The 20,102-nt window shown below is 37.2% G+C and overlaps 1 protein-coding gene across 4 annotated transcripts in view; it reads left to right on the forward strand.

The window, feature by feature from the left end:
* The window catches only part of LOC134212819 (metabotropic glycine receptor), a 282,981-nt gene that overhangs the window by 200,533 nt on the left and 62,346 nt on the right, over positions 1-20,102 (forward strand). For all 4 annotated transcript variants that reach the window (XM_062691023.1, XM_062691024.1, XM_062691025.1 and 1 more), the window contains exons 7-8: positions 9,431-9,847; positions 9,951-10,145. In XM_062691023.1, the coding sequence (XP_062547007.1) occupies positions 9,431-9,847; positions 9,951-10,145 (612 nt within the window). The remainder of the gene's footprint in view (positions 1-9,430; positions 9,848-9,950; positions 10,146-20,102) is intronic.

Consider the following 20,102-nt stretch of genomic DNA (forward strand, 5'->3'; position numbering starts at 1 on the left):
ATTCATAAACCAACAAAAAATTTATCAAAACTACATTAAAACGCGGTCTAGCTCTTACCTGATAAGAATAGATCACAGTTTGTTAAAACCAGACAAAACAAATCCAAAAGCAATCTAAATCATTTAAACTGCTTTTGCAAAAAAATCCAAGTCTTACTCAAACCCATTCCAAATAAGTTTCAATTGAATACAATCGCAAGTCAAATACTAATCCAATAAAAAATCAGTCGAAATCCAATAATCAACGTATTAAAATCCGTTTCAACTCCTAATTCTATCCTATTCCTAAAATCCATAAAAATTCTAATCAGCATTGAATCCAAATACAATCCAAAACAAAACCAATCTTAATGCCAATCTGTATATCTGAATAAAATCAATCAAATCAAATGCAAATCGAATTCAATTTAACACAAAACTGGAAATCCAAAAGCACATATCCAATATCCATATCCATATCTATAACATCCCAAAAAATATCTAAATTCGTTCACAAATAATAACAAAACATCTTTTTCGAATCGGTTTAAATCCAGAACTAAACTAATTAAATTACAAATCCAAATCCAATCCAAATCCAATCCAAATCCAATCCAAATCCAATCCAAATCCAATCCAAATCCAATCCAAATCCAATCCAAATCCAATCCAAATCCAATCCAAATCCAATCCAAATCCAATCCAATTCTAATCCAAATCCAATTCTAATCCAAATCCAATCCAAATCCAATTCAAATCCAATCCAATCCAAATCCAATCCAAACCCAATCCAAACCGAATACAAATCCAATCCAAATCCAATCCAAATTCAATCCAATCCAATCCAAACCAATCCAAACCAATCCAAACCAATCCAAACCAATCCAATCCAAATCTAATCCAAATCCAAATCCAATCCAAAACCAATCCACATACAATCCAAATCCAATCCACATACAATCCAAATCCAATCCAAATCCAGTCCAAATCTAATCCAAATCCAATCCAAACTCAATCCAAATCAAATACAAAACCAATCCTAATCCAATACAAATCCAATCCAAACCAATTCAAACCAATTCAAACCAATGCAACCAATCCAAACCAATCCAAATCTAATTCAAACCAATCCAAACCAAACAAAACCAATCCAAACCAATCCAAACCAATCCAAACCAATCCAAACCAATCCAAACCAATCCAAATCTAATCACATCAAAACCAACACGAATAAAACCAATCCAAACCAAACCAAATCCAAACCAAATCCAATCCAAATCCAATCCAAATCCAATCCAATCGAAATCCAATCCAAATCCAAATCCAATCCAAATCCAACTCCAATCCAAATTCAATCAAAATAAAAATCCAATTAAAACCCAATCCAACCCAATCTAAATCTAATACAAATCCAATCCAAATCCAATTCAAATTCAATCCAAACCCAATCCCAATCCAAATCCAATCCAAATCCACTCCAAATCAAACCCAAATCCAATCCAAATCCAATTCAAATCCAATCCAATTCCAATCCAAACCAATTCCATTGCAACCAATCCAAATCCAATACAAATCCAATCCAAATCCAATCCAAATTCAATCCAAATCCAATCCAAATCCAATCCAATCCAAATCTAATCTAATCCAAATCCAATCCTAATTAATCAAAATCCAATCCAAATTAATCAAAATCCAATCAAACTCCAATCCAAATCCAATTCAAATCCAAACCAAATCCAATCCGAATCCAACCCAATTCCAATTTAAATCCAAACCACATCCAATCCAAATCTAATCCAAATCCAATCCAATTCCAATCCAAATCCAATCCAAATCCAAATTCAATCCAAATCCAATCCGAATCCAATTCAAATCCAATCCAAATCTAATCTAACCCAAATCCAAATCCAATCCAAATTAATCAAAATCCAATCCAAATCCAATCAAAATCCAATCCAAATTAATCAAAATCCAATCCAAATACAATCCAAATCCAATCCGAATCCAATCCAAATCCAATCCAAATCCAATCTAACCCAAATCCAAATCCAATCCTAATTAATCAAAATCCAATCCAAATTAATCAAAATCCAATCCAAATGCAATTCAAATCCAATTCAAATCCAAACCAAATCCAATTCCAATCGAATTCCAACCCAAATCCAATCCAAATCCAAATCCAATCCAAATCCAATCCAAATCCAATCCGAATCCAATCCAAATCCAATCCAAATACAATCAAAATTCAATCCAAATCCAATTCAAATCCAATCCAAATCCAATCCAAATCCAATCAAAATCAAATCCAAAACCAATCCAAATCCACTCCAATCTAAATATAATCCAAATTCAAACCAATCCAAATCCAATCCAAATCTAATCCAAATCCAATCCAAATCCAATCCAAATCCAATCCGAATCCAATCCAAATCCAATCCAAATCCAATCCAGACCCAATCAAAATTAAACCCAAAACAAATCCAAATCCAATCCAAATATAATACAAATCCAATTCAAATACAATCCAATTCAAATCCAATCCAATTCCAATCCAAACCCAATCCAAATCCAATCCAAATCCAATCCAAATCCAAATACAATCCAAATTCAATCCAAATCCAATCCAAATCCAATCCAAATACAATCAAAATTCAATCCAAATCCAATTCAAATCCAATCCAAATCCAATCCAAATCCAATCAAAATCAAATCCAAAACCAATCCAAATCCACTCCAATCCAGATCCAATCTAAATATAATCCAAATTCAAACCAATCCAAATCCAATCCAAATCCAATCCAAATCCAATCCAAATCCAATCCAAATCCAATCCGAATCCAATCCAAATCCAAATACAATCCAAATTCAATCCAAATCCAATCCAAATCCAATCCAGACCCAATCAAAATTAAACCCAAAACAAATCCAAATCCAATCCAAATATAATCCAAATTCAATCCAAATCCAATCCAACTCTAATCCAAGTCCAATCCAAATCCAATCCAAATCCAATCCAATTCCAATCCAAATCCAATCCAAATCTAAATCCAATCCAAATCCAATCCAAATCCAAATCCAATCCAATCCAGATCCAACCCAAATATAATCCAAATACAAACCAATCCAAATCCAATCCAAATCTAATCCAAATCCAATCCAAATCCAATCCAATCCAAATCAAATCCAATCCAAATCCAATCCAAATCCAATCCAAACCAATCCAAACCAATCCAAACCAATCCAAACCAATCCAAACCAATCCAAACCAATCCAAACCAACCAAACCAATCCAATTCCAACCAAACCAATCCAACCAAACCAATCCAAACCAATCAAAATCCAATCCAAACCAATCCAATCCATATCCAATCCAAATCTAATCCAAACCAATCCAAACCAATCCAAACCAATCCAAACCAATCCAATCCAATCCAAATCTAATCCACATCCAACTCAAATCCAATCTAAATCTCATCCAAATCCATTCCGAATCTAATCCAAATCCAATCCAAATCCATTCCAAATCCAACCTAAATCCAATCCAAATCCAACTCAAATCCAATCCAATCAAATCCTATCCAAATCCAATCAAAATCTAATCCAATTATAATCCAAATCCAATCCAAATCCAATCCACATCCAATCCAAATCCAATCCGAATCCAATCCATATCAAATCCATATCCAATCCAAATCCAATCCAAACCCAATCCACATCCAATCCAGATCCAATCAAAATCCTATCCAAATTTAATCAAAATCCAATTCAAACCCAATCCAAATTCAATCCAAACCAAATCCAAATCCAATTTCAAATCCAATTTAAATCCAATCCAAATCCAATCCAAACCCAATCCAAATCCAAATCCAATTCAAATCCAATACAAATTCAATCCAAATTCAATCCAAATCCAATCCAATCCAAATCAAATCCAATCCGAATCCAATCCAAATCAAATCCAATCCGAATCCAATCCAAATCCAATCCAAATCCAATCCAACCCAAATCCAAATCAAATCCAAATTAGTCAAAATCCAATTCAAATTAATCAAAATCCAATCCAAATCCAATCCAATCCATATCCAATCCAAATCTAATCCAAATTCAATCCAAATTCAATCCAAATCCAATCCAAATCCAATCCAAATCCAATCCAAATCCAATCCAAATCCAATCCAAATCCATTCCAAATCCATTCCAAATCCAATCCAAACCAATCCAAACCAATCCAAACCATCCAACCAACCAACCAAACCAATCCAATCCAATCCAAATCCAATCCAAATCCAATCCAAATCCAATCCAAATCCATTCCAAATCCAACCTAAATCCAATCCAAATCCAATCCAAATCCAATCCAAATCCAATCCAATCAAATCCTATCCAAATCCAATCCAAATCTAATCCAAATATAATCCAATCAAATCCTATCCAAATCCAATCCAAATCTAATCCAAATATAATCCAAATCCAATCCAAATCCAATCCACATCCAATCCAAATCCAATCCGAATCCAATCCATATCCAATCCACATCCAATCCAAATCCAATCCAAACCCAATCCAAATTCAATCCAAATCCAATCAAAATCCTATCCAAATTTAATCAAAATCCAATTCAAACCCAATCCAAATTCAATCCAAACCCAATCCAAATCCAATTCAAACCAACCAATCCAATCCAAATCCAATCCAATCCAAATCCAATTGAAATCCAATCCAAATCCAATACAAATTCAATCCAAATTCAATCCAAATCCAATCCAATCCAAATCAAATCCAATCCGAATCCAATCCAAACCCAATCCAAATCCAATCCAAATCCAATCCAATCCAAATCAAATCCAATCCGAATCCAATCCAAATCCAATCCAAATCAAATCCAAATTAGTCAAAATCCAATCCAAATTAATTAAAATTCAATCCAAATCCAATCCAATCCAATCCAATCCATATCCAATCCAAATTCAATCCAAATCCAATCCAAATCCAATCCAAATCCAATCCAAATCCAATCCAAATCCATTCCAAATCCAATCCAAATCCAATCCAAATCCATTCCAAATCCAACCTAAATCCAATCCAAATCCAATCCAAATCCAATCCAAATCCAATCCAATCAAATCCTATCCAATTTGAATTGGAATTGGATCTAATCCAAATATAATCAAAATCCAATCCAAATCCAATCCACATCCAATCCAAATCCAATCCGAATCCAATCCATATCCAATCCACATCCAATCCAAATCCAAACCCAATCCAAATTCAATCCAAATCCAATCAAAATCCTATCCAAATTTAATCAAAATCCAATTCAAACCCAATCCAAATTCAATCCAAACCCAATCCAAATCCAATTTCAAATCCAATTCAAATCCAATCCAAATCCAATCCAAACCCAATCCAAATCCAAATCCAATTCAAATCCAATCCAAATCCAATACAAATTCAATCCAAATTCAATCCAAATACAACCCAAATCCAATCCGAATCCAATCCATATCCAATCCACATCCAATCCAATCCAAATCCAATCCAAATCCAATCCAAACCCAATTCAAATTCAATCCAAATCCAATCTAAATCCAATCCAAATTTAATCAAAATCCAATTCAAACCCAAACCAAATTCAATCCAAACCCAATCCAAATCCAATTTCAAATCCAATCCAAACCCAATCCAAATCCAATCCAAATCCAATTCAAATCCAATCCAAATCCAATACAAATCCAATACAAATTCAATCCAAATTCAATCCAAATCCAATCCAAGCCCAATCCAAGCCCAATCCAATCCAACCCCAATCCAATCCAATCAAATTCAATCCAAATTCAATCCAATCCAAATGCAATTCCAAATCCAATCCAAATCCAATATTAATCTAATCCAAATACAATTAAAATCCAATCACAATACAATCCAAATGGGGCCCTCCTTAGCCGTGCGGTAAGACGCGCGGCTACAAAGCAAGACCATGCTGAGGGTGGCTGGGTTCGATTCCCGGTGCCGATCTAGGCAATTTTCGGATTGGAAATTGTCTCGACTTCCCTGGGCATAAAAGTATCATCGTGCTAGCCTCATGATATACGAATACAAAAATGGTAACCTGGCTTAGAAACCTCGCAGTTAATAACTGTGGAAGTGCTTAGCGAACACTAAGCTGCGAGGCGGCTCTGTCCCAGTGTGGGGATGTAATGTCAACAAGAAGAAGAAGAAAAAGAAGAAGACAATCCAAATACAACCCAAACACCATCCAAAACAAATTCCATTGAAATCCAATTTGAATCCAATAATAATCCAAAACAAATTAAATCAAAATCCACTGTTTATCCTTTCCAAATCTAATCAAAATTCAATACAAATCCTATTAAAATACAATTCAAATCCAAGTCCAAAATCAATGCAAATCCAACTTAAATCCAATCTAATTTTAATCCAAATCCAATGCAAAACCATTCAAAATTCAGTCCAAAACAAATCTTAATAAAGTCCGAATTCTAATCCAATTGAAATCCGATCCAAATCGCATCAAAATCCAATCAAAATCCAATCTAAACCCAAATCCAATCCAAATCCAATCCAAAACAAGTGTAAAACGAATTTATTTCAAATCCAATACAAATTCAATCCAATTCTAATCCAACTCCAACCCAAAATCCCAACTAAATCTGATCCAATTTGAATTCAATCCAAATGCAAACCAAATGAAAAACCAAATACAATTTAAATTCTATTGAATTTGAGTTCAACTCCAAACCAACCCGAACTCAAATCCATTCTAAATCCAATTCATATCCCAACTAAATCTAATCCAAATCCAAATTAAGTTATATCCAAATTCAAACTTAATAGACGACATTCACGTGACTGAATTTTTTGCAGCGTTTCCCTCCAACGCTTATGATTCTGCTACCGACGGCAACTTCCTGGTTCTGCAAAAGTTCCTTTTATCTTTCATCAATGTGCCTCACTAACGGCAAATAAATGTTAGCCCGAAAATAAATTTTCACTTAACGCCCACTCCATACCCAAGTAACCTTGAAGCTATATATGCTTGTAAAAAATACAGCCCTAAAAGTTGACTTAAAGTGGAAAAGGTCACTCATAAGACCGATTTATTTTTTCATTACTTTGATATGGTGAAATAAAGCATTCGTAATACTGATTTAGAGTATTGTTGTCTGACAGTTGATAAACAAATGCAACTTCACATCGCTTAAACTGATCTAATACAATTTAACTGTTCTAACACAATATTTTAATTCTTGATGCTACTTGAGTAGTTTTCTGCTAAGCGCCACTATTTAGAATAAAATTTCACCACCGTCAAAAGAAAGTCAAAGCCAAAGTCCAATCTAAAACCAATCACAAAGCGTTTTGAATTCAAACCCAAAAAAACAGTTTATGACCCAATCCAAATAAAATCCAAAAAACAAGTCCTTCCCTCTAAAATACAAATCAAATCCTGCAGTCGTAGTCAGATCCATCTCCAAGCTAAATCCGTTCCAAATTCAATCCCCACTCAATCCAAATCTATTACCAGACCCACCCAAGCAATTTCTTTGCCGTATTTCAATTTATACAATCAAATAAAACTTGATTTCGTGGCATTGGCATTACTTATTTCCGAACTTAGAACACGTCATGACATATTTTTTAGATCCTTTAACGAAGATCTTTGAAGAACCAATTTGTTAGTGTTAATTCCAAATTTCAATGCGTTAAGAATTTTAAATGGAAAAATGTGTAAATTCGAGTCTGAATTGGGAATATTTCTTCATATATTGATTGACCGATACAAAACCAAATCTCGATTGTCAATCGCAGTCCGCACTAATTCATGTATAGTCAAGCAACGTTCTATCACTTTGGATTCCACTGAAGCATCGATATTCAATTTTCGTTGATCCCCAAAGTATCGGCCCGAACAATGCCCCTACGGTAGATTGGACGTGTAATTTATTTATTGAATCTTCCGCATCACTACGCTTTCGGCTGGAATGTGCCCCGCACAGTTAGACAACGGCAACAGCAGCAGGACAGTAACATGATTCAATTTATATCGGTGCTGTCGAGCAACCATTCATTGACAATGCTGCCCATGCAGAAACGTGTACTTGTTGAACTCTGATCCATCGGTTCCATTCCCATCTGGCTGCAATCACACGCGAGGACATATGGCTTTCCAGGATGTGCCACAACATTCGTTGCATTGTGAAATTTTGACAAGTACAGCTTGTGAAAGCATATCCCGACATAATATCAAATTACATCTGTTGGCAGTTTTGTTGTTTGATGTAAGGGAAGCCTGCAGAGCAATCACATTTTCCCATTTTTCTCCACCCAGCGCGCAAACCACCCCTCAATGAATGGTGGAGCAACTTTTCGGTTCGGTTCAAAAATACCGTCTGTTGGGTTTCGGTTGGGGTTTTGTTCCATATACGGTAGATATATGGAAGAGACACCGACGAAGCTGGGGTTGAGCTTGTGCAAACATGCTGAATAATTCAAGCTTCGATTAATTATTCATGCATTTCAAAAACTTTGGGCAAGCGTTCAACTAATGACTCCCGGCGGAGTGGAAACGGCCGACAATGTATGGGTTGAGCTTCCCGTACACGTGCGGAAACTTTTGAGATTTCTTGGAATGTAGCGCAAAACAATAGCAAGTGGTAGGACTCATAATGGACGGTTTTAAAAAGTGTTATCCACCGAGTGTTTCCGCTATTGAGATGGATTTGGCTTTGTATTCGTTCAATTCAGTTTCGGTTTTTTTGAGCAATGGTAGCACCCCATTCATCCGAGGTCTAAAAAGCAAAACTTGGAGTGTATGTGATAACAATTTTTATTGGTACCTATGTATGTATTTTAACTTGACCCGGCAGAGTTGAAAATATATCAAGATGACGCTGTTTAACAATTGAACAAAAATGCAATAACGCATTCGCCTTACCGTTTATTATACACACAAAGAGCAGACACGCATCGTACATTTATAATAATAAGCAAAATCATTTGGAGTTGGTATTGAAATAGATGTTTTCTCAATAAGATTTCTCGTTAGGTGCAGCTCAGTTATGATGAATATGAGAGAAAGGTTATTTGCCCCGGAGGAGTTATGGGTCATTTACCCTTTTGTTTTAGGTTCAGCCCTGTTTAGCCTGAGATTCCGGCTTTGACTTTCTTCTGGCTTTAACTTTCTTCGGGCTTCAACTTAACATTCTGTTTCGCCTTCAGTCCTACGCTAACAATATTAAGAAATCCAATCAGCCATCCTGTTGATTTATAAAGTATTGTAAAGTTATCCACAATATTAACATCGATCTCATAGGTATCATGTTTTGAACATTTAATACCAAATGCCACTCAATAAGTTAGCATTATAAAAAATATATATAAAACATTCTATCACTTATTCATCAAATACTACTTCACTTCCTCATTTCAGGTTGCCCTTCACTTCTTGCAAGCGTCGACGTTGCGCTGCCTGCTGGAGCCCTGGTGCCGCGAGCTGGGCTTCATAATATGTTACGGTGCAATCGTGCTCAAACTATACCGCCACCTGGTGGAATTTCGCACCAGGAAAGCTCATCGTTGGGTTGTGAGAGATTTAGATCTGTTGCGCTATTTGTGCGCAATGTGCGTGGCGGTTTTGTGCTATCTGGCCGCTTTTACCGCCACCAGCATGGACTTCCTGCGGTACAGCGAGTTGGTGTGGAAGGTGGAGAACACCGATGACCAAGTCACGTCCAACATGTGCCGACCGCTCAAGTGGGACTACGTGACCGAGGCCGGCGAACTACTCATACTCGGCTTCGGACTGCAGCTTGCCATCGCCAGCCGCAATGCAAACACACAATTTCGGGTAAGTTCTGTTCATTGGATTGGTGGACCAGTCGCCAAGACAATTCAATTCCCAACCCAAGGGAATCGATATTCTAATTTCTTTCCTTTTCATCTGTCTCCAGGAACGTCAGTTCCTCGTCGCATCTATCCTAATCGAATTCCTCGCATCATCCACATTCTACATTCTACGGTTTTGGTATTTGGAAGAATTTAATCCGTCGACCCTATTCCTAGCACTGTTCATTCGATCGCAGCTGACCAACACAGTCACTCTAGCACTGATATTCCTGCCTAAACTCTGGTACCAGCATAAACAGGTAAATTGGAAAGTGTAGCCGAAAACCACAGAAGCATTGCTCCCACGTCCGTCCCGTCCCAAGTCCTCCCGAAAGCCTCCTCTAAAGTTCCATCATCCTCCATGCAGTATGCATAAAACCATCCCGAACAGAACCAATCAAATACCAATAAATGCCTAACACAACAGTTACAACTTCCACACATTCCCCAACAACCACCACCGCCACCACTCAACCACAATCGTAATGCACATGTAACACATGATCAATAAATTCAATCAAAGCCAAGGGAACAACCCGAACCTGCCTCGTCCTGCAGCTGCTCGTTCATCTCTTGCTTTTTGCACGCAACTCATACTGGAAAAACCACACACAATTACTGTAGAACGCTTTGCAGAGCTTTTCCATTTGTGACTCACGTGGGGAGAATGGTCCAGAAATCAATCGGGAAAGAGTTATTTAAATTCGGATGGAATGTCATATCCAGAGCAGAAGACAATAATTTCAAAACTTTTGTCTCAGGTATTTAACACCAGTATTATTTTTAAGTCCATAACAAACAGGAACAAAGTGAGATATTCTGTTCTGAAAGTTATTGTTTTTTGTTCTGGATCTAACGCGTGTTTTTCTTTCATAAAAAAATAATTAGTATGGTGACATCATTTGAAAACCTTACTTGTTGCATATTGGACCATTCACCCCTGCATGTAACCTGATGTATCCCTACACGTTACATTTCGCCCGAACAAACGCCATCTCATCGCACGTGTCCATCGTCATCGGTATTATTTATGATGTTTCCTGACTTGTTTTTTTTTCCTTAACGCCCTCCCAATGTGATTCTCTTGCTCGGTACCCTTTCATCGCCCGCGGTTCTATTTGCGTATGTGTTTGTGAATGTCGTGAACAGCTCCAATAAATTTTCCTATTCTGCACGCAAATCCTAATCCGATTTAGACGAACCGTCAACTTTCGACGCCCATATGCCAAGGCATTTCCCGGCCGGCATTGTTGTTTCCGATTCCCAAAGTTCGTGCTAGCTGATTGTTTATTATTTCTGGTGCTTATGTTCACACCTTGTCTGTTGAGTTCTTGTCACTTTTTGTCGATGTTTCGGTAGGTACTGCTTGGTAGGTTTAACAAATAAGCATTTACTCAGAATTAAACCAATTCTTATTCATTAATAATACATCGTCTAACATTATCGTTTCGTATTTTTGTGTTCATTAGGCGCTTCCGCTATTGTTAACTACGATTAGTCGGAATGGTTCCGATAGATTTGCAATTCAATCGTGTCCTGAAACTAGTTTTACTAAAAAGTTAATACCTTGAAAACATAGTTGGATTTTAATCACACCATCTTTGATTTGCAACATAAATTTAGTTTAAAATGGTAAGCATTAGAAAAGTGCATTTTTTCATTTCACCGAAAAACAACAAAAATATATGCGTATGTATTTATACAAAAAGACCGAAACAAATATGAAATTTGCTCAAGTCCAAGAGCTCTTAGAAGGTACGAGAGGGGGATAAAAAAAAGATAAAACAGTCTAAAATGAAATTGAACCGTTTGTTTGAGAAACTGTATATGTAACATTTTTGGCAAAAATGAGATTCTTATATATTCTGAATCCTCGTCCAAAAATACGTATTCTGGCAAAAAAATACGAAAAAAAATTGTTCAGGAATGTATGAAATGTTTTTCGTTTGTTTGAGAAACTACATATGTCCACGCACTTTGGAGAGCAATTGTGGAGTACTGTTTACATGTTTTACATGTTGCCAAAAACTATTGATCTGTATCGAAGAAATCGAAAGATTCAGTGCAAATTTGTTCAAAAACAGTTTTTTGTTGTTTTCTCGAAATAGTGTAAAATGGACTTATGCAGTTTCTCAAACAAGCCTCCAGTTAGCCTTGCGAGCAAAGGCGTACGATTGCCAATCCGGAGATAGCGAGCTCGATCCCGACTTAGGAAGCTTTCGGGTGGGAAACATTCTCAACTCCCTGGGCATAGTGTATCCATTGAACTTGCCACACAAAATACATAATTAATGAGTATTACTCATACAATGCAATGGCGGTGATAGAAAAGCTTTCAATTAATAACTGGGGAAATAGAATACTAAGTTTAAAAGAAGGCCAAGTTCCAGTTGAAATGGCACTGCAATAGCCTTTCAGTTTCCATAAACTATCATAACTACACCCAACCGGCGGATGTTGAATTTTCCAACAATTCTGTATAAGAATCTACCAACACCTGTATAAGAACTGGGCATATGCGAAATTGCTAGATTCTTATATAAATATTGTATAAGAATCTAACAATTTTGTAAACTTTTCTTACATTTTTTGTATAAGAATCTAACAATTTCGCATATGCCCAGTTCTTATACAGATTTTGGCAGCTTCTTATACAAGATTGTTTGAAAACCTAACAACCGCCGGTTGGGTGTATGACTGATAAAAAAAAGTTTAATGGTCAAAAAAAAAGCAAATAGAAATCCATTTTTTTAAAATCATCAACAAATAAAGGTGGATAAAATTGATAGTTTTCTGTACGAACAACTTACAGAGGAGATCAAGTGCTTTTTCGAAAAATAATTTCCAAGGAATACCTAGCCTGGCTCCTCAATACCGCCTACAAGGTAATCTTCCGAATTCTGCTTAGCAGACTGCGTCCGTTTGCAGAGAACTTTTTCAGCGAATATCGAAGCGGTTTTCGAGAAGAACGATAAACAGGACAACGGACCAGATGTTTACTCTGCGACAAATCGTTGATAAGTTCTTCGAATACAGCTTGCGGACTCATACAATGTTTATAGATTTTTAGGCAGCGTACGACTCAGTGAAACGGAACGAACTGTGGCATATAATACTCCTACATAGCTTTCCGCCAAAGCTTTTTAGGCTGATTCGTGCAACGTTGATACTTGATACTTGATGGGCTACAGCCATAAACTCTGTTAAAACTAAGTATTTGGTGGCTGGCAGAGAACGTGGCACTCCAAACGGTGTTGGTCCCGAGGAGTAAATGGATGGGATGCGATTTGAGGTTGTCGACGAATTCATATATCTGGGAACACTCGGTACATGTGAAGATGACGTTAGCCGCCGCGAGGTGAAAAGCCGCGTGGCGGCTGCAAGTAGGAGTTTCTATAGTTTGCGCAGCTAGCTTAAGTCTCGCAGCCTACAGACACGGACAAAACTAGCTCTGTACACATCGTTTATTCGTCCAGTCGCCCTCTACGGCCATGAAGCATGGACTTTAAAAGATACAGGCTATTGAATTCTCGGAGTGTTTGAGCGGAAAAAACTGCACTCAATACTTGGCGGCGTGGTGGAAAATGGTGAATGGCACAGACGAGCTGTACCAAGTGTACAAAAATGCAGACATAGGCAGGTTCATAAAATACGGCATATTACAGTGGGCTGGGCGGGTTAGGGACAAAAGGTCAACAGGGACAAAAGGTCGAAATAGATAAGAAACTGAAATGGAGAAAATGAATCTCGCACAATTGTTAACAAAATTATTTTTGAGCTTTTTAGTGGAATGTCTTCACTTGTCATAAGACGAGTTTGTACAATCCCATTTAATTCCACCACTTAATTGTACCTTGACAGATACGTATTTCGACCTCAACAGTAAGGTCGTCTTCAGTGTCTTCAGTACGAGACACTGCCACGGCACAATAGAACAGCCCCATATAAAGGAGTGGCCAAAACTACCAAAAGGCCAATTTTTTATTTGAGCGAGTAAAATGTGATGAATACACAGCTTATAACCTATATTTTTATAATCAGGACGGTTTTTATTTTTTTAGATTTTTTTGGGAGGGGTGGGGGGCGTTCAAACTAGCCCCTCCTAGAAATGATATTTTTACGTTTTTTGGGAAAACGGCCAGCTTTGCCATATTTTCGTCTCAAAAGTAACATATTTATATATCGTTACAAAGCTCTTAAACAGATCTATGCAATAGGCTTGATAATGTAATAATAGCTTCGTCCAGAATTTAGTTTTAAGTAGTTTTGTAAAAGCATATTTTACGCAGTTTTTAACGAACAAAACAGTTTGGTACCCCGCAATACCCCGCAGTAAAACATCATGCACTATGCTATTGAACGCTTAAGCTTTGAGGACCATGAATAAAATGCTGCCCAAATTCACAACTTTGTAAGATACATGATTTTTTAAAAATGCCTATATTTGCCTTTCTCGTGTACTAAGTATACGTAGAAGCTATATGATTGCTCCAAAAGCATTAAAAAGAACGCCCAAACACTCATAGTGTTGTATTCCGATCGACTCAGTTCGACGAATTGAGGTGATGTCTGTGTGTACGTGTATGTTAATGTCTGTATGTGTGCGAGCAAAAATTATCTTAACTATTTTTTAGGCACTTACACTCAACCGATTTACTCGCAACGAGTTTCATTCGTCAGAGAACGTTGTTCCATTGCTCCCTATTAGAAATAGGCTGGATCGGACTATGGGCTCAAAAGTTATGGCCAAAATACATTTTCTTATAATGTACGAGAAAGATAACATTACCGCTAGGAGGATTAATCAGGTGTTTTGGTAAACTTCTTCTTTTTCAATTTTCATCTGAGTTACTCAATAATGCCACTTCAATTGAAAATGGTGACGAACACAATTTACATAACATTTGAAGGGGGAGGGTTATGTCTTAACGTTGCGCCTAATTCAAATAAAAATCAACTAACACATAAAAAGCGTCACGCAGTAGAAGGGAAGGGGTTCAAAATTTACAATTTTGACATTACTTATGTAGTAATGCGAATGTAGTAAATAGAAGCGAATTATAGATTTAACCATAACGTGTCATAAAGTGGTGGATGAGTAGTGTGTTAATTAACTCCTTATCACAATACGTTTTTATATTTATGAAAGAAATCTTATGGAAATATCAAATAAATGAAATTCCATTTCGTTGATGTCACAATATGACGCTAATTGAATCTGTTCTACTCTCCTTTGCTGGTTTAATAAGTTTTATTCAGTGAATTTTCAACACCAGAAGCTAATAGTGCTTTTCATTTTCGGAAAACTGTGTTGCGTCCATTTGTCTGTGACACGAATATACAGTAAAACCCTTTATATGACCATTAGTATTTTATCCAGCATCAAGCGGGCTTATTGCAAGCCAAAAAAGTGACAAAATTCCGTTAGTTTTGTAGAATATGACTAAAATCGATACTATGCTAAAAATTCGTTTCTATCTATGTTTTTATGATTAATACCACCATTTATTGCAGGATTCATAATTTTGGCCAAAAATACCTCCTTTTTTCCTATTGTGCACGGGTAAAAATCCGTTGCCGAATTCATGATCAAAAAGTCATGAAATCATAAAACTAGCCGCTTCATGATATCATGACTACAGTTCATAATATCACGACCTAAACGACGGTTATCGTGACCAAAAATTTCTTTTTTCATGAATAAAAGTCATGACCTCCAGAAGCGTTATCACAAAATTATTCCAATTTTCATAACATGAAACCATAACGCTGTGTTGTGGAATCATGAAAATAAAATCTTAAAACCATGACTCTGAGTCATGAAAACATGACGCAGAGTCATGAAAACTTCGCTTTCTAAGCGTTACGCAAAACTGTTAGGTATTTTTTCATTTCAGTCTGGCGTCTGTTTCAGTCGGTGCTCTTTTCCGGTAAAATTATAGTAAAAGTTGTATTTTGTCTTGAAAAGTGATTTATAGTGTCTGAATTGTACGATTGTATCATTTTTTCATATTTAGTATGCCAAAGTAGGTATACTCTGCGTGTGTTACTGTTATTCAAAGGGCTAAAGATTCGTAACAGTATTGTTGTGGTACAATTCGCGTTGGAAATCTCTGGAAGTCTGCCACTTACGGCCATCCAGCATTAAGAATTTTGTGTCCGTACTGGTTATTCCGGATTTGGAATACAACGCGCACTGGGATTTACTATAAATTTTTCCAGCACGCAAACACGAACGGAACAGTATTGTCGGCTGACGAGAAAATCTTACCAACTCTTGGGGAATTGAACAACAAACTACCGGTCATCCACATTCGGAGTCCCCCCCTATTGACGGAAATGCACGCGAAAAAATCCACCTTCCCGTTCGGATTTCCATTAGCAGTTGAATCCGCTACCAGCAAACGCTTGGCTTTGTCGCTCCGGACGAAACCATCTTCAATTAGTGAACCGACGGAATCAACGCGTGCGCTGGTTCATCCAAAAGATGATGACGTCGCCTATTGCTCTCAATAGGAATCAAGCTGCGCCTGTTGGATATGATGGCATAAACAAGGATTCCCGCCGATTCCATCCGAGCGAAATAACCACGGCTTCCGCTTTGATAGCTAAGGTTAATTGAGCAAATCCATTAGGTAATTATTGTATATAGTGTCGAATTTCCGGTGTTAAAGTTTTATCTTCAAGTTGCGTTATAATGTAAAATAGTATGTATTTCCAAATTGTACGCTCAAGTCAAGGTTTATATCAATTATTAAATAATTTCAATGTGATACCGGTACAAGAACTGTTGAAACAATGAACACCAGCTTTTTAACCGCGGTTTGATTTTCGTCGATTATGACCTTTCGCTTCATTAGAACAATGAGTTGGTCGCACGGAAAAATCTGAGAAAATTTATGTAGGATTGGAAAAATTGTGAAAATTGACTAAGAAATTATAGAATTCCAACCGCGTAAAACACTGGGTGTATTTCTTCATTCGACAATTCGTTCCTTATAAAATAAATACGTTCAACCTGACCAGCAAAACTTTTATTTGTATATTTGTATCTTCTAAAATTCTGGGTAGATGCTAAAATTTCTAAAGTAAATGATATTATGATAGCTACCTATTTGTCTTCATTATACTCTTAAACATGAATTTATGTTTTAAGAAATGGAAAGTCAGCGAATTTGATTCTCAAACTTGCGACGACACACTGGAAACATTAATGACATATGCGATATTCATAAATTATGTTTCTTTTCCCATGACCTAAGTTCATGGTTCCAGTGTATATGTTTCATGATATCATGACCTAAACTGCCATTTTTTTGGCAAAACAGTCGGAATCATAAATGACAGATTCCAGATTCATGAATATTGATTCTGTATTCATGACTTCAGCTCATGGTTCCGGAGTGCATGCTTCATGATATCATGACTCAGCTTGCCATTATTCGTCGTAAAATATCGAAAACATAACGCCAAGGTTACGTTACGACAAAATGAGTCATGATTTCATGACCTTTCTTTATGGTGTATTTTCATAACATAAAAAACAACATTTTGTCCGAAATCATGACTCATTTTTCCACTTTTGGGCTGCGGATTTGCCGTGTGAAGACGACCTTACTGTTGGGGTCGAAATACGTATCTGTCAAATTACAATTAAGTGGTGGAATTATATCTCGCACAATATTCATTTTTTAATTCATCATCGAGCATAGAAATGCATGTTATGCAATTTAAAACGGCACATATGGAAGTCATTCACCATCAAGCTGCACTGCCGTAATCTGAAAAAGTGACGTATACGCCATTTTCCAAAAATGGTGTTAACGAGTACTACTCATCGAGCTCTTTAACAGAAAAATGGAAAACATGCATGTTGTAAAATGGCTGTTACGTCACTTTTCCAGATTACGGCAGTACATTGTTCTACCGTCTCTCTCTACCTCCGCTTGTGAGGTCCGGAGGCGATAGCATGTAATTCGAAATGATCAATTGACAAACCAAACCAAATCAATTACAGCTATAACCGATATTGCTGAGGGCGCAAGGATGAGTACTTTAGGTTTATTTGTCGCTCCCGTTGACTCACGCGACACAACAAGTTATTCTTTCTATCACATAGGGAAGATCCATAAAGTACGTCACGCAAAAATCGGCGATTTTCAACCCCCCCTCCCCCCTTCGTCACACTTTTTGTATTAAAACTCCAGAATTTTTGTATGAGTCGTCACGCTGCTCGGAACCCCCCCCTCTCCCTTAGGAGCGTGACGTACTTTGTGGATGGCCCCATACAAATTAATGACCAGACCCGAAAATGTAAACATATAAATATCAGTGATTCAATAAAGTTGTAAGACCAATTCTGACTCTTGAGCTTCTGGGTTCAACCCTTAAGCCATTCGACCACTCAATGAAATTGTTTTTTCTTGCGACCCAGCTAGTGGACACCAATATGGCCATCGCAGTCCTTTATAAAATTGTGTGGCCCAATTCCGCCGAGCAACCTAACCGTTGGTGTTTGCTGAAGTGCTGTCTTATCGCACGTGCAACTCCGTTCGTTGCCCGACAAGGAAAGAGGCAAAGTCGTGGCCTGCTATTCACTAGTCAATGTTGGCAACCGAGCCGTTATACGAATGATATTTGTACACGGCATTCAAAAAATGTATACCGTGATATTTGTATATCTGTCATCAATACACGCTGGAAGTGGATTACCCATTTTCTAATATATCTCACCCTCACATTCCCCTTCTTCTCTCACCAAAAAAAGAGAAGAAAAAAAAACCAGGCGCTTGGGATTTTCATAAACAACTATTTACATCTAATTTTTTTAAATTACAGCCTAGTCTAATTTTACAATCTAATATCCGTACTCAATTCCCATTTTCAAATACATCCTAATTCAAATTCGTTGCGTTCTCCTGGTCCAGCGCATTACCGTTTCTTTTGCACGAACAAACCGCCCCTTTTCTACACAACCTTCACCATCAAAAGCTGCAACAATCCGATACCTTTCAAGAGCACCTTGCAGACGCAAGCAGAAAACCGATGAGAAAACAAATAATTTATTCCGAAAACAAATCATGTTAACTCTAAAGCGATAAGAACAGCAAACTATTCAATCCGGCGCTTTTCCAGAGCGTCTTTGACATCACAAATCAAAACCGATGGAAAAATCATTCAATCCGACGCACTTCCAGAGCGTGATTGACATCACAAGTCGAAACCGATGACCAGATCATTCAATCCGACGCTCTTCCAGAGCGTCTTCGACATTACAAGTCGAAAACCGATGATCAAATCATATAATCCGACGCTCTTCCAGAGCGTCTTCGACAAAACAAGTCGAAACCGATGAGAAAACCATTCAATCCGACGCTCTTACTAGTCGAAACCGATGAGAAAACAAATCATTTATTCTGGCGCTCATCCCTCACGCTCGACATCACAACGAAACCGAAGAAATAAATGTCCCAATCACGCCCAAAGGATACTTACAAAACAACAATTTCCAACCAGGAACAACCTGGCAGGATCGCCAAATGTGTGGCCCAATTCCGCCGAACAACCTAACCGTTGGTGTGATTGCTGAAGTGCTGTCTTATCGCACGTGCAACTCCGTTCGTTGCCCGACGAGGAAAGAGGCAAAGTCGTGGCCTGCTATTCACTAGTCAATGTTGGCAACCGAGCCGTTATACCAGTGATTCCCAAAGTGCGGCCCTTCAAGCCTTTTCCTGCGGCCCGCGAAGGATTTCTGAGAATACACTACATGTGGCCCATTGATAAGAATTATACGACAGGAAAAGCTTTTTATCATTCTCAATATTTCGTTGCACGCTTGTCAAGTTCTCATCATTATGATGTTGAATTAGGTTAGGTCGACAGCAAATATTTTTCGATGTTATTAACCCGGGTTATGATATTAGAAAATTGGTATTTAATAGCAGATTTAAAGGAATTAAAGGTTGAACTACACGTAAAAATAATGTCATATACTGCTCCGTTATAAGAATGCTTTTATTTTTCAAAAAGGTTAGGTTTTAGCAAAATTGAACTGAAATTTTGCTGGATTTTTACTTCCTGCAAATACGTTGACTATCAACTATGGATTCTGTTTAAAATACCATTCGAAATCTTTTCAGAATCGAAAACAGCTTCTGTTCAGAACCTTCAAACGAATTCTGTTCAGAAATCCCAAACGGATTATGTTGAGAATCTCA

Source organism: Armigeres subalbatus, chromosome 2 (genome assembly GCF_024139115.2).
Source record: "Armigeres subalbatus isolate Guangzhou_Male chromosome 2, GZ_Asu_2, whole genome shotgun sequence".
In the NCBI taxonomy this organism is placed as follows: Eukaryota; Metazoa; Arthropoda; class Insecta; order Diptera; family Culicidae; genus Armigeres; species Armigeres subalbatus.